This window comes from Heterodontus francisci, chromosome 8 (genome assembly GCF_036365525.1).
Source record: "Heterodontus francisci isolate sHetFra1 chromosome 8, sHetFra1.hap1, whole genome shotgun sequence".
NCBI lineage: Eukaryota > Metazoa > Chordata > Chondrichthyes > Heterodontiformes > Heterodontidae > Heterodontus > Heterodontus francisci.
In genome coordinates, this window is record NC_090378.1 from 121,388,417 (window position 1) to 121,413,774 (window position 25,358).

Sequence of the window (25,358 nt, forward strand, 5' to 3'; positions counted from 1 at the left end):
GCAAAATGTCAGCAGCTGCTCCAGAGGGATTTACTCTGTTTTGGGTTTGGTTCTTCCACAGAGCAATTCAATCCAAGACTGGGTAGAAGAGATAGAAGAAGGAGCCAGTTACAACGTCATCTTGAAGGAAGAGCGGATACAGCAAACACCCAACAAGAGTGCAAGATGGCAGGGAGTGAGTACAGTTTTTTTTTCCTTTCTTCCTTTCCTCCTCTGCAAATAACAAATTGACATATATATAAATGCCGATATCAGGATTATTCTGGGGCCTGGATAGTTATATTGTAGAGATTAGATGGGAATTGTCCATTCAATTACATCTGGAATATATTTACCAAAAATTTGGTTGATAGCGTATTGAGGACCGAGGGATGGAAAACAAATTGCAGCAAGATGTAGCATCTAATGTTAGCAAGAAAACTTAAGCTTTCCCAGCTTTCCCATCTTTGGTAATTGCTGTAAGTGTACTTGTATTCATCTTGTTGATCAGTTATTTCCCAATAATTGATTATGGTCATGTTTACATGTGTGCTTTCATATTTAATCTAATGCAAATTTCAGATACATCCAGTGCGCTCTATTGCCCAGAGGCTTGTGTGACTTTGGAACTCTCTGTCTCTGAAGGTGGTGAAGGCAGAGTCATTGAATATTTTTAAGGTGGAAGTAGATGGATTCTTGTTGGGCAAGGGAATCAAAGGTTATCGGGGGTAGATGGGAGTGTGGAATTCGAGATACAAACAGATCAGCCATGATCTTATTGAAAGGTGGAGCAGGCTCGAGGGGCCGAATGGCCTACGTCTGCTCCTTATTCATATGTTCGCATGTTCATATATTGATATTACACAGCCGATTCTTTTTCCAGTGATCTGGGGTGTCAATCAAATAATTTACTTTACCAATTCTCCTGACTACTTTATGTGGATCACTGAACCGTACTTTCAGCGGTTCACTCTGTAAAGGCAGGAATATTAATACCTCATTCCCTGTTTGAAATGTTCGGGTCTTGGCATGCTTGTCTGTCCATTTCTTCATGGTCATTTGGGAAGCTTTAAAGTGTTCCTGAACCACTTTGCAGGCTCTCATGAGCTGTTCCCAGACACGGATATGTAATGGAACACGGAATATTCATCCCTCTGTTCTAAAAACTTTTCTTTAATTAGTTTTAGAGGACCTCTTATCTCATGTCCATAAACTAATTCAAAAGACCTGAAACTGGTTGACTCATTAGGCGCATCCCTAGTAGCAAACCAAGGAAATTCTATCCCTTTATCCCAACCATGATATTACGCCCTGATCATCCTTTTGAGGGTCTGATGGTACCTTTTGAAGGTTCCTGTGTCTGTGGGTGGTAAGCTGAAGACTTTAACTGTGTTATACCCAATTTCCACATCACTTCCTGAAAAAATTTAGACATAAAATTGGAACCTTGATCCAACTGAATTTCAATCAGTAATCCATATCTAGTGAAGAACTGGGTTAACTTCTCTACCACTACCTTAGCAGAAATTGTTCTCAAAGTATGGTCTCTGGGAACTGAGTAGCCATATCCATGATAGTGAGTATTGTTACGACCAGGTGAGAAGGGGTCTAGGGATTCCCTCTCAGCCTTTGCCTGGTTTATCCGTATCAGGGTTTAATTTTAAAATACCTTTAAAATAGCTCTCCCTTAGTGAATCCTTGTTCACTGCTCCAATTGTAAGGCAAAGAAATCAAACAGGTTTCTTTAGATTTAAACAAGAAAGGCAGAAGTTTATCAATCTTAAACTCTAATGCAGTTAACTATGAATATGCGACGTGACAATGCGAGCATGCATACATGATAAACACACACGCAGATGGAAGGAATAAAGAGGAAAAGCTTGAGGCAATATCTGGTGGTTACCATCCTTTAAGTTCAATGTGGAGTCTTTGGTTGCCAGGAAGTCTTGCAATTCGTTGCGCCTGAAGTCACGCTTCAACTTGTTCCAATGTAGGAGTCTTTTCTGTCTTGAGGTTTACGTGTCTTCCATGGGTCCGGTGGCTTGGGAGAAGGTGAGAGAGACAGCCAGGAGAGAGAGGCTTTCTTATTCCAGGTTCCTCTTCAAAATTGCCTTCTGTTCCTTTCTCTGTTGTTTGACATTTCAAAAAACCCAGGTTGCCCAGCAGGTTAGTCATCTGACTAGCTCGTTATTTGGAACAGTCTCTCCTGTGAGGTTTGTGGACTTCAAAGATCTCGGTGGGGGGGGGGGGGGGCGGAATGGGGTGTAATGCTATCTCTTACCAACGAGATGTGGAACCGTTGTCACACCAATCTCTGTTAATTGAATCGGTGATTAATTCCTTTGTCTCTCCAAGCACTGTATCTTAGTATGCAAATGTTCTTCCAGCCAGATTTCTGGTGACCTTCAAACACGTTATTTCTTCACTCCAGCAACAGTTTAAAATCAATGTTCATATGACAAAATCAAAAGCCTCATTCTTGGCAGGTGGGGGTCTACATGACAGTATATATTGATATTCCACTTCTGTTTTCGGTTAAGACACTACACAGGATACCAACACCCTACTAAATTGTTCCCCAATAACTGGTATGGAATTAGAACATAGAACATAGAACATAGAACATACAGCACAGAACAGGCCCTTCGGCCCACAATGTTGTGCCGATCCTTTGTCCTCTGTCAAGGACAATTTAATCTATACCCCATCATTCTCCTTTATCCATATACCTATCCAAAAGCCTTTTGAAAGTCCCTAAAGTTTCTGACTCAACAACTTCCCCGGGCAAGGCATTCCATGCCTCGACCACTCTCTGGGTAAAGAACCTTCCCCTGACATCCCCCTTATATCTCCCACCCTTCACCTTAAATTTATGACCCCTTGTAACGCTTTGCTCCACCCGGGGAAAAAGTTTCTGACTGTCTACCCTATCTATTCCCCTGATCATCTTATAAACCTCTATCATGTCACCCCTCATCCTTCTCCTTTCTAATGAGAAGAGGCCTAGAATGTTCAGCCTTTCCTCGTAAGACTTATTCTCCATTCCAGGCAACATCCTGGTAAATCTCCTCTGCACCCTCTCCAAGGCTTCCACATCCTTCCTAAAATGAGGCGACCAGAACTGCACACAGTACTCCAAATGAGGCCTTACCAAGGTCCTGTACAGCTGCATCATCACCTCACGGCTCTTAAATTCAATCCCTCTGCTAATGAACGCTAACACCCCATATGCCTTCTTCACAGCCCTATCCACTTGAGTTGCAACTTTCAATGATCTATGCACATAGACCCCAAGGTCTCTCTGCTCCTCCACATGCCCAAGAACCCTACCGTTAACCCAGTATTTTGCATTCATGTTTGTCCTTCCAAAATGGACGACCTCACACTTTTCAGGGTTAAACTCCATCTGCCACTTTTCAGCCCAGCACTGCAACCTATCCAAGTCCCTTTGCAGACGACAATAGCCCTCCTCGGTATCCACAACTCCACCAACCTTTGTATCATCTGCAAATTTACTGACCCACCCTTCGACTTCCTCATCCAAGTCGTTAATAAAAATCACAAACAGGAGAGGACCCAGAACTGATCCCTGCGGCACGCCACTGGTAACTGGGCTCCAGGCTGAGTATTTACCATCTAAGACCACTCTCTGCCTTCTATCAGTTAGCCAATTCTTAATCCAACTGGCCACATTCCCCACTATCCCATGCCTCCTGACTTTCTCCATAAGTCTACCATGGGGGACCTTATCAAATGCCTTACTAAAATCCATGTACACCACATCCACTGGTTTACCCTCATCCACTTGCTTGGTCACCTGCTCAAAGAATTCAATCAGGCTTGTGAGGCAAGACCTACCCCTCACAAAACCGTGCTGACTGTCCCGAATCAAGCAGTGTCTTTCCAGATGCTCAGAAATCCTATCCCTCAGCACCTTTTCCATCAACTTGCCTACCACCGAAGTAAGACTAACTGGCCTGTAATTCCCAGGGTTGTTCCTATTCCCTTTCTTGAACAGGGGCACAACATTTGCCACCCTCCAATCACCTGGTACCACCCCCGTCAGCAGAGAAGATGAAAAGATCATTGCCAGCGGCTCTGCAATTTCATCCCTTGCTTCCCATAACATCCTTGGATATACCCCGTCAGGCCCGGGAGACTTGTCTATCTTCAAGTTATTCAAAAACCCCAACACATCTTCCCTCCTAACGAGCACTTCCTCGAGCTTACCAGTCTGCTTCCCACCGTCCTCTTCAGTAATACACCCCTTCTCATTCGTAAATACCGAAGAGAAGTACTCATTCAAAACCTCACTTATCTCTTCCGGCTCAACACACAGTCTCCCGCTGGTTTTATGGCAGGTTGTGGTTTTCCCACAATCTGGCACATATGGTAAGTTTTACAAAACTGCATCACTTCCTTGGAACAATCTGGTCAGTAGAAAGTTGACATATATGTGATTGGGTCTTCCGGATCCCCACATGTCCCACTATAGGAAGTTCATGGGCTATCCTTAATAGTTCCTGCTGATATTTGGGCGGTGCCACTATCTTCGTTCACAGGTCTGTGAGGAGGTCTCCAGTTCCTCAGCAGAACCCCATCTTTAATATAGTAACCTCCTGGAACTCATTTTGCCTCAGCTAGAGTTAGAGTGGATTGTGCCACTTTATTTAATTCTGGAACGGCTTACTGAGCCTTGATCAAAGAAGACTTACTGAACATTTCCTTCAGATTACCCAACTCCCCAAAGAAAGTTTCAGATATTCGGGTGCCAATTTTACCTCTGACAATGGAACTTGTTTAGCCATTGCTCGTGTCACGAAGTATGAAGGAAAAATTCCTGGAAACTTTTCCAGCAACTGTTCTGACATTTTAACTTCACTTGTTTTTTCTCTCCCTCCTGGAGAAGCTTCTACCTTTGCTCTGGCCAAATCATTCCCCAGGAGTAGGTCAACTCTGTCTGCAGGCAAACTATGGACAACACCTACAGTTAGCAGTCTAGACATGAAGTCACACTCCAGGTGCACCTGATATAAAGGAATGGGTATGTAAGCCCCCCCCCCGATACCATTCACTCAAAACTTGGTATTCAATGCGCTCCCTGGTGGAAAAGTCATGCCTTTTTAAAATTCATTCATAGGATGTGGGTATTGTTGGCTAGGCCAGCATTTAATTGCCCATCCCTAATTGCCCATGAGAAGGTGGTGGTGAGCTGCCTTCTTGAACCACTGCAGTCCATGTGGGGTAGGTAGACCCACAGTGCTGTTAGGAAGGAAATTCCAGGGTTTTTACCCAACGACCGTGAAGGAATGGCGATATAGTTCCAAATCAGGATGGTGTGTGGCTTGGAGGGGAATTTGCAGGTGGTGGTGTTCCCAAGCATTTGCTGCCCTTATCCTTCCAGGTGATCAAGGTCACAGGTTTGGTAGGTGCTGGCTAAGGAGTCTTGCTGCATTGGTGCAGTGCATCTTCTAGATGGTGCACATTGCTGTCACTGTGCGTCGGTGGTGGAGGGAGTGAATGTTTGTGGATGATGTGCCAATCAAGGGGGGCTGCTTTGTCCTAGATGGTGTTGAGCTTCTTAAGTGTTGTTGGAGATGCACCCATCCTGGCAAGTGGAGAGTATTCCATTACACTCCTGACTTGTGCCTTGTAGATGATGGACAGGCTTTGGGGAGTCAGGAGGTGAGTTACTTGCTGCAGGATTCCTAGCCTCTGTCCTGATCTTGTAGCCACGGTATTTATATCGCTACTCCAGTTCAGTTTCTGGTCAATGGTAACCCACAGGTTGTTGATAGTGGGGGATTCGACGATCATAATGCAGTTCAATGTCAAGGGGAGATGGTCATTGCCTGGTGCGAATGTTACTTGCCACTTATCAGCCTAAGCCTGGATATTGTCCAGGCTTGTCATTGACTGACCCACTGTGTGTTTGTGACATTTTCTGTTCTTACTCAAAATGCGTATAATTTTAGCCACATACCCAGTTGCACTTGCTATAGAATAGGTAACAGTGGGGAGATCAGTGGTTTCCTGGAAGAAAAATTGCATGATCCTGACTTTTAGATGAGCCTGTATGAAAAAATAGTTTCAACAGAAACTGAGGCTGATTGCAAGTGCACTAAGAAATACAAGACTGATTACTCTAGAGTAAAAGAGCAAGCTGCAGGAATAAATATGTGCACGATTATTGGTAAGTAATCTGTGATTAATCTGGTGGTGTAAAGTGTTTATTGACTGAAGGAATAGATGTGATTTGACTAAAGCTGGTGTTTTGAGTTTGCAGAAGGCGAGCGACATTGCAATGCACATAACTCCACAATATCTGATTTAGTAAACTGCATAGAGCTCTCAGTACCAGTTCTCCTTCCTTTATGTTGAAGAAAAGACAGAAAAGCAAGGATGGATTTGAAATAAATCACAAATAAATTTTGAATTTTCTGTCTTTCTGTTGATTACTGACATTGAGGAGTCAGCCGGGAGAAGTCGGTGGACATTACTGTGTGAGAGCTGAACTGACACGGACAGTTCAAGTTGAAACATCCCAGGTTAATGGCTGGCTGACTCCAATGATCATTCCATTCCCACATTATCACCTGTAGTAACCCCCCTGAAGCCCAATTCTCCTGAAATCACTGTTCAATGAAAAAAAAAAACTTCAAGGAAAATCATAAAATTGTGAAGATGATTGGAATTCAACGTTCAGTTTGATGTCAAAATTAAGTTCCCCTTTCTGGATGTACCACAGGCCAGCTACCCACTGGTACCACATCCAGGCGTCAGCCTGAATACGGCATTGACAGTCCATTCAACCAGGTGGGGGTGCAGGGGTATTGCAGCAGGTCCAATCCTGGACTTGTCTTATGAAAATGCATACTTTTCAGAGAGAATTGCTGGATTGCAATCACTATGATTCCAAGCTGCTCTTTCTCCCCCTCTCCTTCCCCCCACCATTCCTGAAGTTAGTTGTAATACTGCTATTACTGCTCCAACTGAACAGCTTTGAGCCTGGGATATTCTTGTTCTGTGTCAAGAGGGGAGCTGTTTGTTTTTTCTTTTCAAAAGCTTGGGAGTTAACCTAGAGCTGTTGGTGTACTTGAGTACAAAGGAATGCAATCACCTGCAAACCAGTCATGTGTCTGTCATGTTTCAACTTTAACTGTTAAAGGAGATCATTTCACTAATACATGAAATGACCAGTTCCTTTCCAGTAAGAGTGAAAGGGTCCATATTCTGATGGATTTCCTTCCTATCTCTGTATCCTCCTCCAGCTCTGAAACACACAGGTATGTGATGCTCCTCCAATTCTAGCCTCTTGTGCATCCCTGAATTTCATTGTTGGCGACCATGCTTTCAGCTGCCTTGTCCAAAGCCCTGGAATTCCCTCACAAAACCTCTCTGCCTCTCCACCTCTCTTCTCCTGTCAGACACTCCTGAAAATAGATCTTTTTAACCAAGCTTTTGGTGATGTGTCCTATTACCTCTTCATGTGGCTTGCTGTCAATTTTTGCCTGTTTCCATTCCTGTGAAGTACCTTGGAATGTTTTTACTATGTCAGAGATGCTATAGAAATGCAAGTTGTTGTTGCGATATCTTTTGTTGCATTGCACTAATTTGTTTTTCAACACCCTGTAGGTGGAAGGAGACCAAGTTCCTCCAGGTCACACCAGCAGTCAGGCAACAAAAAAGATCCGTGCAATAAAGGCCGGCACGTTACAACAGCTTGTAAACAATTTGTTGACAGCTTCTGGAGACGGTGATTCGAACTACACCAGAATCTTTTTGTCAACATACCGAGCATTTGCTTCTCCAGAAGCTGTATTGGATCTGCTGCTGGACAGGTGAGAGCAAATAATCTTTGTTTAATGGCAATGACAGGATTCTTCAGTCAGGTTATTTTCATATCATGAATCTACCAATCTGGATAGGAATTACTGAAGACCATCTACTGCAAGTGTCAAAGTTCACTGCTCATGGGCTGGGTGTCCCTCCCAGTTTTTGAGAAGAAGGGCAATGCTTTACTGCATGGAAGCTCTCCTGGTACAATACCATCTAAACACTTCTTCTTTCAATGCCCTTTCGTGAAATGACGTACAGTCCATTCCTTACTGATGCCTTGCAACAAACATTGGTACATTCCAGGCTGTAGACTCAGTTAGACAGAAGTTATTTGAAGGCTAACAAAAGATTGTGCCCACTACATTTGGTCTTTGCACGTATTTACGTTTTTACCCGAATTCACAAGCAATACACGACTATTCTAGTGTTCAATATGGAAAAATGTTAAAATCTCATAGTCTGTGACTTTCTTTTATATTCTCAAGCATTTGTGTAAGATACTTTTTAAAGAGGAAAAATTTGTGACTGTTTTGGACCCATCGGGCTGAATTTTACTGACCACCGCCGCCCCCTCCCCCCCGCCCACCATGTCGGGGGTCATCGCAGGGAAGCTCAAAAAATCCTTCCGGGAGAGGCGCGACATAAACCTCGAATCCGGGAAGGCCCTGCGCCATTTTACCGGCAGCGACGAGGCCTCAGGACGGCCCTCCCTCACCGCTCAGCAAAAAAACCGCATTAACATATGTAAATAAATTAGAACGGAAGAATAATTACTTACCTCATCGTGACAGCCATCCCACGCCGATATTCTGGTCAACTGACGGAAATCCCACGCCTTCGGATCTCCATTCGGAGATCCAAGGCGTAACACTGGTGTGGAGGAGGGGAGGAGTGAAATTTACAGGGCAGGAGGGGGTTGGAGTGGGGAAACCTCCGACTATCGGCTGAGGGGATGGTGGGAATGGGATGAGGGTCAAAGGTAACAAAGTTCAGGGCGGAAAGTTTGGTATCAGAATAAAAGTTTGTTTAGGGGAGATCGGGCAATTTATATATTGCGTACTCGTTGGCGGGTGGAAGAGTGGATTCAAAGTGAGATTGCAATTTTTATTTTTATTTTTCACACACTGGCACCTTTAAAAATGTAAATGATCTGTCAGGACTTTTTGGCCCTTGAAAAATGGCATTGGCGCCTGCACGGTGGCACCTGATGTCATTGCTGGGGACGGACCATGATATTTCGTGTGGAGGCTCATTAATATGGAGTGGGTGGACCATCCACCCCCTATGACGTAGAGGGTGTGGGCACTTCACCTCCAGCAACGGCATTAAAAACAATCATAAAATTCATTACCTGCCCTCTCCCCCCACCTCACAAAACACTTACCTTGTGCTCCGACCTTCCCCCCTCCAAAGTTCATCAACTTTAAACTTTACCCCTTCCCGCCAACCACTAGACCAATGAAATTAGTTTTACCCCACTCCCCCCACCCCATCCCCGTCCCGCACTGAGTAACGTACCTGCTCCCACCTCCCCATCAGTGTCTCACCTTACATCACCGGATGGAGATCCGATGGCACGGGAGTGACAGCTGCCGGCTCCAATATGGCACCGGAATGGACGGTGGGAGAAAGTAAGTATTTAATTCATTAATTGTACAAAAATATTTAAATTTAGGTTCTATCGCCAATTGGCGGGGGGCAGGGGGGGAGTCACCTCAAGGCCTCGCCACCAACAATGTCAGATCTATAGTTGAAAAGGAAAACATTGTCGATGTGTGGGAAAGAGTGAGACTAATTGGAAAAGCTGTATCAAAGAGCCGAGTACAAGTACAGTCGGCTGAATGGCCTCATCCTATACTGTACAATTCAATAATTCTAAACTTGGAAATGATGTAACCATGTTACACCCCACTCCTCTCTCCCCACAAGGCTTTCCATAAATATGTTTTCATGAAGATTTGTGTATCATTGGGCAAACAGGTGCAGGCAGAGTAGGCACATAATCATGTAAAAACTGTGCAAAGGTAATGATATTTCAAGATAGTGTTGTAACATGCTAAATCAGAGTTAAAGTGAAAAGTTTGAACAAAACTAGCTGATTAAGGTTTGAAATACTGAATCTGTATCTTCAGTGTTTTTTTAATGTTTGACAGCCAATTATGGATCAAATAGTTGTTTAAAATGACTTAATTTATCTTTTATGACCAATTGCAGGTATGGAGAGTGTGACTGGGAGGAAAATGATGAACAAAGGTCTCCTGAAACAAGAAAGTAAGTTCAGCCCGATGTGTGACTGAAGTATGCTTCATTCAGAATACAGTAATGTGAAAGGAAATTGCTGGAGAGCCAGCAGTTCCTGTAACTTTATGTAGGAACTTCCTCATGAAGGCATCCCATAGCAGTACAGTGAACACCCTGCCAGACCATAGCAATCACATTAAAGAAGCTGCTTGACTGCCTCTCTAATATTTACATTATTCCGAAAGATCATAGAGTTAAAAAAATATTGGATCAGCACAAAACATCCAAAACTCTTCAACAGAAAATTTCTTGCCCTTCAATATCAAGGTCTTGAGTTGATTACCTCAGATTGACAATTCTGGACTAAACACCCAGAGTAAAAGAAATGGCTTTCGCTCCTTCTGCCCCCTCGCTTTTTGCATCCCCCAACCCGCTCCCGCCAAGCCGCTCTCACTACGGTGTCCTGCGTACTTCCTGTGAAAGTTTGAAAAAATAAATCGCCATTTAGTGCAATCATACATCTAGAGTGTGACATGTTCCTGGTATCATGGCTTTGGCAGAACTCCCATTCTGTTGCCATTGAATGTTTAGCATTGTGCCATAATCTAACTTGCCCATCTGGCTCCTGAATTCATGAAGTCAAGTACTTTGTCCAAGTAATGGTTACTCATGTTCAAATTGTGATAGTTAAAAGCTTTCAATGGTATTCGACAGCAGGCAGCATCACATCCATGCAATTCTGCATAAATCATCAGAGATGAACAGGAACCCTGGTTAAGTTTTTGCTCTTCACCAAGATTGCTGTGATCATTTTAGTGCCCTGGATCTGGTCAGTTAACTGAGTAGAGGCCTGGGATTAAACCCAGGATTATTCTGGTCTGTACAGCTCATTAGCTAAACTCAGAGCTAATAGAGAGGAAGGAAAGAAAATGCATTCAAATATCTTTCCTAGAAACAGCCCATAATTGCAAATATGTATTCAGCTTTGGTGATAATTGGAGGATGTGCATTATGAGAAATGCTTGATACATTGGTGTTCTCGATCAAACGTTAAGTTGTGTCTGCGATGCACGTTGCATGAGCAGTGCTCCATAATGAGCTTGATCAGTCATGATCTTATCAAATGTGGAGCAGGCTCAAGGGGCCGAATACTCCAGCTACTAATTCGTATGTTTGTATGTATGCATTGGAGATGGAGACTTTAGTCCAGTGGGACTACAGAAGAGTGCTTTGGGCCAAATTTTCTAGACTGCACAGTACAGATTAAATTCTACACATTGTGAGTCAGCAGGGTAGAGCCTCTTTAACTCAGTAATTTATTGTCACCTGGGATGTTGTTCATAGGGTACCGTCTCGTAGTGGTGATCTTTTGAATTGATTTTTCTTTTTAAACTTTTTCTGGAGGGTTACTGGTTGAGTGTTTATTCAAGTCTATGTAATGTGTCCTCCTAAAGAAGTATGAAAATGGTTAAGATAGAGAGGCTTCCTTGACATAACAAATGAACCCTGGCTTCTTCTTCGGGTCATGTTTCCAGTGTGTTTTAAGCTAGAGATGCTGTTTTCTTTAACAAAGTTAACTCGCCGCCCAAAAACTTTAAAATTTCCATGGCCTTGCCCTTCTATCTCTGCAGCCTCCTCAAGTCCAATACTGGAATTCCTGTGTTCCTCCAATTCTACCCTCTTGTGCATCTCCAGTTTCCTTTATCCTTCCATTAGCAGCCATGCCTTCAGCTCTCTGGGCCCTAAGTTCTGAAATTCCCACTCTAAGCTTCTCTCCTTTTCTAAGACACTCTTTAAAACCTACGTCTTTGAACAAGCTTTTGGTAATGCAGCTGTCTTCACTGAAGTGCATACCAATGTTTGCAAGAATTATAGTACTTCATTTCATAATCTGTATGTTTTGATAGCCAACATGATTCAGCAACCTTAAAAATGTGGACCATCAAGGTTTTGGAACTGATGTAAAAGAGTTTTAATCCCTGAATTTAATCTGTGCCATCTGACTTCAATGCTGTTGCACTGAATTCAGATGATGTGAAGACAGTTCCTGCAGTGCAAAATATTTCGACAAATATGAGGCATCTTTTTCTTTGAACAGTGCCAGTCTTTTACTGCATGTGAGACTGCAGACTACTGCACCCCCCGCCCACCCCACAACATCCTCTGCCTGCTAGTTTAATAGGAATGGAATCAGTTAGTCTCAGTAGAGCCCATGTGCCTGTATGATGGTCCACAGAATATGGAATTGCTGTGTAATTAGAATAGATATGTTATATATGCAACTTTTAAAATACAATTTCATCTGTACCCAGTAGTGGCAAGAGTCTGTAGAAGTGAAACTATGTGTTACTGGAACAGCACTGTCAGTCTCACTAAGTCTCAATTGTTGCAAGTAAATTGTTTGCTAATTGCGTGAAGAATAGTTTGCTTTTGGAGCTCATTCTTGGCAAAATATGAAGTGCCTGTCACATACCCCATCCGTAAACTTCATGTCATTTAGAACTCTGTCCATATCCTAGTTTGCATCAAGTCCCATCACTCCTGTGTTCACTGACCTACATTGTCTCCTGGTCCACCAATGCCTCAGTTTGATTTTTTATTGATAATTCTCACTTTTATGTTAAAATCCCTCCACGGCCTCACCCCTCCCCATCTCTGTAATCCCCTGAAGCTCCAAATCTCTCTTGGAAATCTATATTTTCCACCAACTCTGGCCTGTTGTATATTTCTCACTTCCTTTTCCCCACCATTGGTATGGTTTTCAGCTGATTAGGCCATAAGTTGCATAAATCCCGTCCCCTGCAAACATCTCCACCTCTCTCCTTTAAGAAGCTCATGACAAATCATTCACTGGCCAGGCTTTTGGTCACCTATCCTAATATGTCCTCCTTTGGCTTGGTATCGGGTTTTGTGTGATTAACCTCCTGTGGGATGTTATATTATGTTAAAGGTGCTATTTCAGTGTTGTCATGCCTTCGCTGTACAACTGATCTCCTCTTCTGCTCATTTTTTATGACAAGACCAATTAAACTGCCTGGTAAGTAATGCTATATGGTCACCAGTACTAAACAAGGAGCTGAAAGTGAGTGGCAAGCTGACCATATTGGAGCATCTCATTAGATATCCTTATATCTAATAGGGAGGAATAGGGAGAGAGAGGAGTTGAACACGTGGCTGCAGGGATGGTGCAGGAGGGAGGGTTTTGGTTTCCTGGATAATTGGGGCTTTTTCTGGGGTAGGTGGGACCTCTACAAACAGGATGGTCTTCACCTGAACCAGAGGGGTACCAATATCCTGGGGGGGAGGTTTGCTAGTGCTCTTCGGGGGGGTTTAAACTAATTCAGCAGGGGAATGGGAACCTAAATTGTAGTGCCTGTGTACAGGATGTTGAGAGTAGTGAGGTCAGGGATATGGTTACAAGGACGCAAGAGGGCACTGGCAAGCAAGAACCTGGTTTAAAGTGTGTCTATTTCAACGCCAGGAGCATCCGGAATAAGGTGGGTGAGCTTGCAGCATGGGTTGGTACCTGGGATCTCGATGTAGTGGCCATTTCGGAGACATGGGTAAGCAGGGGCAGGAATGGATGTTGCAGATTCCGGGATTTAGATGTTTCAGTAAGAACAGAGAAGATGGTAAAAGAGGGGGGGGTGTGGCATTGTTAATCAAGGAGAGTATTACAGCGACAGAAAGGACGTTTGAGGACTCGTCTACTGAGGTAGTATAGGCCGAGGTTAGAAACAGGAGAGGTGAGGTTACCCTGTTGGGAGTCTTTTATAGACCTCCGAATAGTTCCAGAGATGTAGAGGAAAGGATAGCGAAGATGATTCTCGACAGGGGCGAGAGTAACAGGGTAGTTGTTATGGGGGACTTTAACTTTCCAAATATCGACTGGAAATACTATAGTTCGAGTACTTTAGATGGGTCAGTTTTTGTCCAGTGTGTGCAGGAGGGTTTTCTGACACAGTATGTAGACAGGCCAACCAGGGGCGATGCCACATTGGATTTGGTACTGGGAAATGAACCCGGCCAGGTGTTAGATTTAGATGTAGGTGAGCACTTTGGTGATAGTGATCACAATTCGGTTAGGTTTACCTTAGCGATGGGCAGGGACAGGTATATACCGCAGGGCAAGAATTATAACTGGGGGAAAGGAAATTATGATGCGATTAGGCAAGATTTAGGATGCGTAGGATGGGGAAGGAAACTGCAGGGGATGGGAACAATCGAAATGTGGAGCTTATTCAAGGAGCAGCTACTGCGTGTCCTTGATAAGTATGTACCTGTCAGGCAGGGAGGAAGTTGTCGTGCGAGGGAGCCGTGGTTTACTAAAGAAGTTGAAGCGCTTGTCAACAGGAAGAAGAAGGCTTATGTTAGGATGAGACGTGAAGGCTCAGTTGGGGCGCTTGAGAGCTACAAGCTAGCCAGGAAGGATCTAAAGGGAGAGCTAAGAAGAGCAAGGAGAGGACACGAGAAGTCATTGGTGGATCGGATCAGGGAAAACCCTAAGGCTTTCTATAGGTATATCAGGAATAAAAGAATGACTAGAGTTAGATTAGGGCCAATCAAGGATAGTAGTGGGAAGTTGTGTGTGGAATCAGAGGAGATAGGGGAAGTGTTAAATGAATATTTTGCGTCAGTATTTACAGTAGAGAAAGAAAATGTTGTTGAGAATACTGAGATTCAGGCTACGAGGCTAGATGGGATTGAGGTTCACAAGGAGGAGGTGTTAGCAATTTTGGAAAGTGTGAAAATAGATAAATCCCCTGGGCCAGATGGGATTTATCCTAGGATTCTCTGGGAAGCTAGGGAGGAGATTGCAGAGCCTTTGTCCTTGATCTTTATGTCGTCATTGTCGACAGGAATAGTGCCGGAAGACTGGAGGATAGCAAATGTTGTCCCCTTGTTCAAGAAGGGGAGTAGAGACAGCCCTGGTAATTATAGACCTGTGAGCCTTACTTCGGTTGTGGGTAAAATGTTGGAAAAGGTTATAAGAGACAGGATTTATAATCATCTTGAAAAGAATAAGTTCATTAGAGATAGTCAGCACGGTTTTGTGACGGGTAGGTCGTGCCTCACAAACCTTGTTGAGTTTTACGAGAAGGTGACCAAACAGGTGGATGAGGGTAAAGCAGTGGATGTGGTGTATATGGATTTCAGTAAGGCGTTTGATAAGGTTCCCCACGGTAGGCTATTGAAGAAAATACGGAAGTATGGGGTTGAAGGTGATTTAGAGCTTTGGATCAGAAATTGGCTAGCTGAAAGAAGACAGAGGGTGGTGGTTGATGGCAAATGTTCATCCTGGAGTTTAGTTACTAGTGGTGTACCGCAAGGATCTGTTTTGGGGCCACTGCTGTTTGTCGTTTTTATAAATGACCTGGAAGAGGGTGTAGAAGGGTGGGTTAGTAAATTTGCAGATGACACTAAGGTCGGTGGAGTTGTGGATAGTGCCGAAGGATGTTGTAGGGTACAGAGGGACATAGATAGGCTGCAGAGCTGGGCTGAGAGATGGCAATTGGAGTTTAATGCGGAAAAGTGTGAGGTGATTCACTTTGGAAGGAGTAACAGGAATGCAGAGTACTGGGCTAATGGGAAGATTCTTGGTAGTGTAGATGAACAGAGAGATCTTGGTGTCCAGGTGCATAAATCCCTGAAGGTTGCTAACCAGGTTAATAGGGCTGTTAAGAAGGCATATGGTGTGTTAGCTTTTATTAGTAGGGGGGTCGAGTTTCGGAGCCATGAGGTCATGCTGCAGCTGTACAAAACTCTGGTGAGATCGCACCTGGAGTATTGCGTGCAGTTCTGGTCACCGCATTATAGGAAGGATGTGGAAGCTATGGAAAGGGTGCAAAGGAGATTTACTAGGATGTTGCCTGGTATGGAGGGAAGGTCTTACGAGGAAAGGCTGAGGGACTTGAGGTTGTTTTCGTTGGAGAGAAGGAGGAGGAGAGGTGACTTAATAGAGACATATAAGATAATCAGAGGGTTGGACAGGGTGGATAGTGAGAGCCTTTTTCCTCGGATGGTGATGGCAAACACGAGGGGACATAGCTTCAAGTTGAGGGGTGATAGATATAGGACAGATGTGAGAGGTAGTTTCTTTACTCAGAGAGTAGTAGGGGCGTGGAACGCCCTGCCTGCAGCAGTAGTAGATTCGCCAACTTTAAGGGCATTTAAGTGGTCATTGGATAGACATATGGATGAAAATGGAATAGTGTAGGTCAGATGGTTTCACAGGTCGGCGCAACATCAAGGGCCGAAGGGCCTGTACTGCGCTGTAATGTTCTAATAAAAAAAAAACTCGACCTGACTGTCCTCTATTATAGGGGTGTCCAAGTCTTGGTGATCTAACCCTCAGAGCCCAAGCAACCAAGTTATTTTTATACTTATATTTTTTATTTGCTTGGTTTGTCCTGTTTGAATATTGTTGAAGGTTTATAAAGATCTTTTTGTAACCCACTTCTGCCTTACTGTTGGAGAAAGCCAAATCCGAACCCCAAGACCTGTTTCTATAAGTATCTTCAAATGCATGCAAAATAATTTTATATGAGCCCCAAGGCTCATATATGTAACCTCCAAAGATGAAAACTTGGGAACACCATTACCTCCAAGTCCCTTTCCAAGTCAAACTTCATCCTGACTTGGATTTATATTGCCGTTCCTTCAGCGTCATTGGGTCAAACTTCTGGAGCTCCCTACCTGATGGCACTGTGGGAGTATCTTCACCACATGAACTGCTGCAGTTCAAGAAAGTAGCTCAGCACCACCTTCTCAGGGCAACTAGGAATGGGCAATAAATACTGGCCTTGCTAGTGACACCCTTATCCCAAGAATAAATTAAAAAGAAACAGCCTTAATTTATTGAGTTTAAAATTACAGTATTAGAAGTTTCCAAATTGCCAATTAGAATTTTATTTCTAAACATTTTTGCTTCCCCTGAAAAACAGTTACTGACTCTATCTTGCATGTATATTTCTAGTGCAATCACCTCAGTTCTGCAAGCCTGGCTGGATCTGTGCTCTGAAGACTTCTGCGAGGTGCCAAATTACACGTGCCTGCAGAAGCTTCTTGAACACCTGAGGCAGACAATGCCAGGCTCGGACCTGGAGAAAAGTGCCCACCAACTCCACGAACAATTTCAGCAGCAAGATTTGGCAGCACAGGAGCTGGACAGTAAGATTAATCTTTGTGTAGCAATGAAAAAAGTTGTTTCAATTTTAAAAGCTATGGAGGTGGAGGGTGGGACTGGGGGAGATATGTTCCCCTTTTTTGATGATGGCTGCAATTGCTATTCTGGAGCTTATTTTCAATTCATCACTGAGAAGTTATATTACACCATGCAGGTAGAGTAACATAAGAGCCAGAAACACTCTTACTCCAAATTCCATTCCTTCAAAAGAGAATCTGTTTTTTTGCTGTATTGCAAATCTCACCAGTCAGCTTTTGATGTAACATTTAAAGTATTGTTGCAGGACAAAGGAACCAGTTAGAAGAGTTTTTTAAATGACCAGTTATTATAGTGTGGAATGCTTTACCTCAAATAACATCATTTAAGAGGGAATTGGATAATCATTTGAACAATATAACAGGATCTGGGGAGCAGGACAGGAAAATGAAATTGCAGTTGATGGATCCAGTTGAGAGTTAAGGACCAGCACAGGCAACTTTGGCCAACTGACTGCCTTCTGTGTTGTAATTTCTGTGTTTCAAAGTGAAGCATCTTTATAAATAGCTTGAATTGCTGCCAGTTAAATTGTTAATTCCATGGCTTAATGGCAATCAAAGGTATTGAGTATTTGAGTCACTATGAAAGATAAGATAATTTAATTATGCAATGGATTTTGATGAAATTAATTAAATTGGTATAATGACATTTTGCCACTAAATTCACCAATGATCTTTTAGATCAGTGTTGTCAAATGGAAATCACCGAGGTGCCAAACATGTGGCTGCATCAGCACCATTTTAGCCATCTGTACTAATTATAGTAAAAACATCCCAGTGTTGCAGAATTACCAATTGAATATTGTAACGGCCGAGGTGGGAGGAGTGCACTGTTTATTCTAGTTCCCCTTCTCCACAGGTCACAACATATATTTACATTTTTTCCCACTTTCCGATACGGTCAATCATAGACTCCATTTTTATCGCAGAATAAAACACAGCAACCAGGTTTCTTTAATAAACAACAAAATGATTAGTTTATTATAAAACAAGTCTTAATTAGTCATGAATCAAAGCATAAACACACAGATCAAAATATAAATGCTCGCTTTTTTTATTAGTGCCACCCACCCACCTCCTTCTATCTCGCACACACACACACACACACACACACACACACACACACACACACACACACACACACACACACACACACACACACACACACACACACACACACACACACACACACACCTCTTGTCCAAAAGAACAAAAAAGAATGCGTTGGCCAATCGACTTGCTAACCCTTGAAGAAAAACAGGGAAGATATGAAAAGTTGTCAGAAGTCCTTTTCTGGTTTGGCGTCCCAAATATGGGTAAACAGCTGTCACTGGGATCTTCCTAAAACAGTTCTTGTCAGGCAGCGTTGAAGATTAGTATGGGCAGGCTTTCCAGGGAAACTGCAGTCACAGGTTTCAGGAGGTTTCTTACACTTGCTTCTCAGCTTCTCAAGAGATGGAAAACTGGCATGCTTTTTCAAAGAGCTGGAACAGAGTGAACTGGGTGTTGCTTCCTTGGCAAGTTCCTTTACTCCAACTGCCTTTTCAAACCATTGTCCACATCCCAACTCACAGTCCAAAGTGAAAGCAAAACCAATGTCACAAGAATCAAGCTTCCTGACCCCTATCAATCTTGAGCTGTTCCTCCTTTGTGAATGTCTTTCTCCAAGTCAAAAACAACCCCTGCTGGGTAATTATTTGAAGATAATTCCAGTAACTTTTTATAATCCAGACCTCTCAGTGACCCTTGTTTTAAAAAAACCATACATGGACTCCTTTTCAGTTTTAAAACACAAATCGTCAAAATTTAACAAAAAAATGGAAGCACTCCGAATAATATGTCTGCACAAATGAAAGAATCAGTTCTGAATGGGATAGTGATGCAGCCAAGAGTTCATTTGGGCATGTTGTGTCAAACTTTTCATTTTGAACAGTAATCTGAAGTAAACTAATTCACGACACCCATGAGTTCATGCAGACTCTCTCCAATGGTTTTGAAGTTCAGTTGGGTTTCCTTTTGGATTTTTGAAATTACTTCAGAATTCATATTTCAGTTAATTTGATTAGAAATAAATCATGGAGTGAGTGCTGTGCTGATGTTGATTGGAAGAGGTTCCTTTTTGTCTTTTGTGCCAAATTCTTATTTTCCACTCAAATTTCAACTTTTTGTAAAGTCTAAATCTGTCCAAGTATCGCAGAGGCCCTTCCAACACATCACTGCACTTCTGGAAGGGACCCAAGAAAAGTTTACCTCTCCTTCTCCAAACCCCAACCTCAATTCAAGGGATTACCATTATTTAATACACAAGAGCAAATCCTGCGGAGTTCATCTTCCGCTTGAGGTTGCATTATCGTCTGATTCACAGAATTGTTACAGTGCTAAAGGAGACCATTCAGCCCATCGTGTCTGCACTGGCTCTCTGAAAAAGCAATTCCCTCAGTTCCATTCCCCTGCCTTCTCTTGTAACTTTCTGGGTAATTTCCTCTTCAGCTGTTGCTGTCAATGGTATTATTGTTATACTCTGTGACTTACTGTATTGCAAGGTTATTTTTGAAACAAGAACTGTTAAATCAGTTGGAAGATTTGATCAGGCAGAGATTACTTCCCCGTCCATTGTGTCTGCTGAATGGGGACGCATCAATAAACAAAATTGTTTTCTTGCCACTTCAGTGTTCTCATTAAGAGGCTTTGACTGAAATATTGTACAATACTAATTTTACCAAATCTAGATTAAAAAATACAGAAGTAAGAACATTTTTAAAGCAGTGAACAATTTCCAATCACGCAAGTTTGAGCCAATTCTTTTGTTAGATGTTTTAGTTAAGTGCTGTGAACTTTGGGCACAAAATAAATGTTCTTTTTTCAATTTGCACAGATAGTTACCATGGAAAGATCATGTTCAACCGGGGTGAGGAGGGCGATGCAAAGGTCGAGGAAGTTGAAGATAAACAGGATATCTTCTCCTTCCCATCAGGCCTAGTTGCAGAACAACTGACATATATGGATGCTGTGAGTAAAGAAGAATTTGAGACCATTTTGTCGGTCCAGTTACTCAATTACTCTAACTGTGATGTTTCAGTCTGCAGTAAGCATTCTGATCTCTCTTCACATCATTAGTACTATTAGTGCTCCATTAGTCTCGATAACTCAGAGTTCACTTCACAATGCAGCGTTCTAAGACTTCAAAACATGTTTGACATGTGACTTCAGTATGAAGATTGGAATGTCTGTCAGTGAAAACTTCAACAGCCTTCTTCGTTTTTCTGAATATGAATGTCATGTGAAATAAGTAGCTTGGGAGAAGACTGAAAACCCCTTATTGCAACATGCAATACTGGGCTTCTGCACGATGGATAAGTAATAGTTCACGATTAAAGGGACAATGTTCAGAGTTGAGATAAAAATTGTAACAAATATGAGCAGGCCAGTGCATTTTTTTTTAAATTTGCAGATAAAACCTGATTCCAGCTTGTGTGAAAAAGCTTGGCAAACGTATCATTACAATGATATAACATGTTAAAAAAAAAAGACAGAGGCGCAAGGGGAGAGCCAACTGTGCAACAGCCCCAACAAACAAATTTCTCTGCAGCACCTGTGGAAGAGCCTGTCACTCCAGAATTGGCCTTTATAGCCACTCCAGGCGCTGCTTCACAAACCACTGACCACCTCCAGGCGCGTATCCATTGTCTCTCGAGATAAGGAGGCCCAAAGAACATGTTAAACATGTCGAAATGCAACCAATCAGTTTGAATGGGATATGATTGTGATGAGGTTGATCTGACAGATTTCAATGGACAGTACAACTGAGCAGGTTGCAAAACCAACCTTTCACCCCATCCCAGCAGTTTCCTATGGGCAGGTTGTTAAAGTTATCACCCATGATCTGCTTCTCAAAGAACATTTTTTTAGAAATACTTTTCAACAAAACTTTTTATAATCTAAGTTAGAAATATAGTGTAACTGAAACTCTTACTTTATGCAAGTCTTTTCAGATTTCGAGGATTTTGGAAGAGGGGAATTTTTTTTCAATAAAAGCATTCTACAAATTGAGTTCCTTTAACCAAAGTTAGCTCTCCCCCAGATCAGGTAGCTAAGTATCTGCACGTTTATCACCCTTAACCCAATTCCTTTCCTCATCTACATGCTGCCCCATAGTGATATCATCTGCAGACATGAGGGTTAGCTTCTACATGTACGCTAACTCTACCTCCCTGCCATATCTCTTGACCTCTCCACTGCCATTGTGCTGCTAGACTGGTAGTTTATTATTCAGTTGTGCATGAACTGGAAATTTCCTGCCATTGAACATGGGGAAGATTGAAGGCATTGCCTTTCTTCAATATCCACCTGAAACTGCCGCCTGGCGGAACCAAACTGTCCACATTCTAAGTGTCCCATTCAAACCCATCAAAAAGAGAATTTACTTCCACCTCTAACATTGCCTCCCTTCATTCATACTTCAGCCCATCTTCCACTAAGACCATCATCCATGCCTTTGTCATCTTCGTATTCAACTGTTACAAAGCTCTCCTGTCCAGCCTCCCAAGAATCCAAATTTCTGCTGTCTGTATCCTATCCTGCACAAGGTCTCATTCCCCTATCATCCCTGTCCTCATTGACCAACACTAGCCCCTGTCTCCCAATGCCTAGTGTTTAAATTTCTCATCTTTGTGTTTAATTTCTTTCAGTTTGTCCCTTCCTATCCATCTGAGCTCTTTCAACCCCTCACCATTTCTCTAACTCTGGCCTTTACACTGATGTCCCATGCTCAAGTTTCCTCTCTAAACCTTTTTTGCCTCTTTGCCTCCCTCTGCCCCTTTATGACCCTCCTTAAAACCTGCCTCTTCGACCAAGCTTTTAGTCACCCATCCTAAAATTGTTTTTTTTGGACCCATCATCCATTTTTTCTGATTATGTGTTTTTGAATCTATTTGAGAGGGTCTCCTATGTTGAAGGTGGAGCCACTGAAGTTCCCTCTTGCCTTATTTTTGGCCTTTCCCAAAGCTTCTGTTCAGACAGTGATCTTGGTTTTCATTTGAAGAGCATGTCTACCAAGTGTATGAAGGATGAGGTGTTCTTTTGCATCTGTTAATAAAGTGATTGTAGTTTGTACTACCAAACATTTTAATTTGTGCATTTGTGGTTTGTGAAGAGTAGATAATCTGGTCAAAAATAATCTTTGATTTCCCTTTATGCACATTGTGGGCAGAGATTTGTCTCGAATGGTGGCACAAAAGGTGTGGTATTGGATCGGCCACCCGTGATACATAGCACCCAATATTAGCGGGCAGCCAATCCAATAGTGCACATTTTGTGCCACCAGCCAAGGCAAATATCTCCTTCTATATCTATGTGGTCATCATAAACTTGGTCGCTGTTAAACCATGTCTTTTAGCTTTAACTATTATTATGACCCAGTGAGAAATGTCTCGGGGTCACTCTCAGCCTTCACCTGGTCTTACCGTAACAGGGTTTAATTTTAAAAACACTTTTTTTAGCTCCCCCTTGGTGAATCCTTGTTCACTGCTTTCCAATTATAAGGCAAAGAAACTAGCACAAACAGGCTTTCTCAGGTTTAAAGAAGAAAAGTTGAAATTTCTGAAACTTAAAAATGAACTCTAATTCAGTTAACGCCTACGGCTACATGACACACCCATGCTAACATGCATATATGATACACACATGCAAATAGAGACAGAAAAGAGTAGAAGAAAAATAAAGTGGAAAAGTTTGAGGCAATATCTGAAGAGTTGTTGTTATGGTTCTTTGAGCTCACTGCAGAGTCCTTGACTGTCGGCAGATCTTGCTTTTCGTTGAGGCCCAGTATTCTTCTTAAACCTTGTTCGCTGTCGGAGACTTTTCTCTTTTGGGGTTCATATGTCTTCAGTGGATTCAGAGGCTTGTGAGAAAGAGATGGGAGCAGATAGGAGAGAGATCTTCTCAGTCCAGGAACAAACAGACACTCTGCCTTCAAACTCTCTGTGGCCAGTTCAAAAGAACAAGCTGGAATAGCGAGAGAGTCACGTGACCAGCTGGTCTAACCAGTCCTGGCCCTTGTGGATTGCATCTTCCTTAGCAGGCCCTGGAATGCACTTCCTCACCTTCGATGTCTGTTAGTATGTGAATGTTTTTTTTCAGCCACGACTGATCTGTTTAACAAGTTATTTCCTTGCTCCAACAAGTTATAATCAATGTTCTTGACAATATTGATGTACCTTATTCCTGGCAGGTGGGGGCCTAGTATGACATTATGTTATTGCAAAGCAGCATGGCTATTTGACCTTTAAATGGATAATTTTTGTTAGTACTGCAGTGTTTAAGTGGTCCATGGTACTGGAAACATCTTTAGTCTTTGTCTTTTTCACTTTTGATCAGGAACTGTTCAAGAAAGTAGTGATCCACCACTGCCTGGGCTGCATCTGGTCACAGCGCCACAAAAAACAAAATCAGCACCTGGCGACAACCATCCGGGCCACAATCACACAATTTAATAACATCACTAAATGTGTGATCAGCAGCATCCTAAAAGACCGAAATCTGAAGCCAGACCAGAGAGCCAGGTTGCTTGAGAAGTGGATCACTATTGCTGAGGTACTGCATTGTTTATCGATGAGACTATATGAAAGGCCAAAGGCTACAGTAAGGGAAGCCACCAAGGTGGAAGAGAGCCTATAAGTCAAGACCAAGCAGCTCAGGAATCGGTGATTAGATGTTAAGCTCAGGTTTTGAAAGCCTATTAGTAGATTGTTGGAGAGGGAAGATCTGAGCAAGGGAGGTTTATGAGGAAGAAGAGTTTGAATGCTTCTGTAGAATGGTGAATCCTGGCACTATTTCCATTCTGCTAAACTTTGTCTTTGCCCTATACCTGAATATACGCACATTCCTACAGGTATGATTGGAAAGAGATAAAGAGTGGGAATTTTGACTGACTTATTTTTCTCTCTGCCTCCATTGGGCCAAGTGCATGGAGGACATTCTCGCTGCTGTCTTGGCTGAGATTAGCTAACTCAGTATCAACAGTTTTATTTTAGTCCAAACGTAGCAAATAGAAGTGCATTTGGTTTTCTGATTTTTGGATGCTTTTCTTTAGATGGTTATCTTGTGCTGCCAGTCCTGCCCATCAGCTCTTTACACTAGACATTACAATTTATTATTCATCAGCCAAATACAATGAACAGGAAGGCTTCCCCCTCCCCTCTTCCCCCCCACATTACGATGTCCCAGACACCGCCATCACCATCTCCGTGTATGTCCTGTTCCACCGGCAGGACAGACCTAGCAGAGGTGGCGGCACAGTGGTATACAGTTGGGAGGGAATTGCCGTTGGAGTCTCATGGCATCAGGTCAAACATGGGCAAGGAAACATCCTGCTGATTTCCACCTACCACCCTTCCTCAGCTGATGAATCAGTACTCCTCCAGGTTGAACAGCACTTGGAGAACCACTGAAGATGGCAAGGGCACAGAATGTATTTTGGATAAGGGGCTTCAATGTCCATCAACAAGAGTGGCTTGATATCACCACTCCTGACCAAGCTGGCCGAGCCCTAAAGGACAAAGTTGCGATACTGGGTCTGGGGCAGGTGGTGAGGGAACCAACAAGAGGGAAAAACATACTTGACCTCGTCCTTACCAGTCTGCCTGCTGCAGATGCATCTGTCCATGACAGTAGGATAGAAGTGACCACCGCACAGTCCTTGTGGAGATGAAGTCCCATCTTCGCGTTGAGGATACCCTCTATCGTGTTGTGTGGCACTCCCACTGTGCTAAATTAGATAGACTTTAAACAGATCTAGCAATGCCAAAGTGAGCAACCATGAGGCACTGTGGGCCATCAGTAACAGCAGAACTGTACTCAACCACAATCTGTAACCTCATGGCCCAGCATATCCTCCACTCTACCATCAAGCCAGGAGACCAACTCTGGTTCAATGAGGAGTGCAGGAGGGCATGCTAGGAGCAGCACCAGGCATACCTCAAAATGAGGTATCAACTTGGTGAAGCTGGAACCCAGAACTACTTGTGTGCCAAACTTCGTAAGCAGCATGCAATAGACAGAGCTAAGCGATTCTATAACCT

General features: G+C 42.9%; 1 protein-coding gene across 1 annotated transcript in view; it reads left to right on the forward strand.

Moving 5' to 3' along the window:
* The first annotated feature begins 9,378 nt into the window (after positions 1–9,378).
* The window catches only part of LOC137373257 (ral guanine nucleotide dissociation stimulator-like 1), a 49,313-nt gene continuing 33,333 nt past the window's right edge, over positions 9,379–25,358 (forward strand). The window contains exons 1-5 of the mRNA XM_068038107.1: positions 9,379–9,449; positions 10,033–10,089; positions 17,036–17,229; positions 20,156–20,289; positions 23,656–23,871. Coding sequence (XP_067894208.1) covers positions 9,379–9,449; positions 10,033–10,089; positions 17,036–17,229; positions 20,156–20,289; positions 23,656–23,871 — 672 coding nt within the window. The remainder of the gene's footprint in view (positions 9,450–10,032; positions 10,090–17,035; positions 17,230–20,155; positions 20,290–23,655; positions 23,872–25,358) is intronic.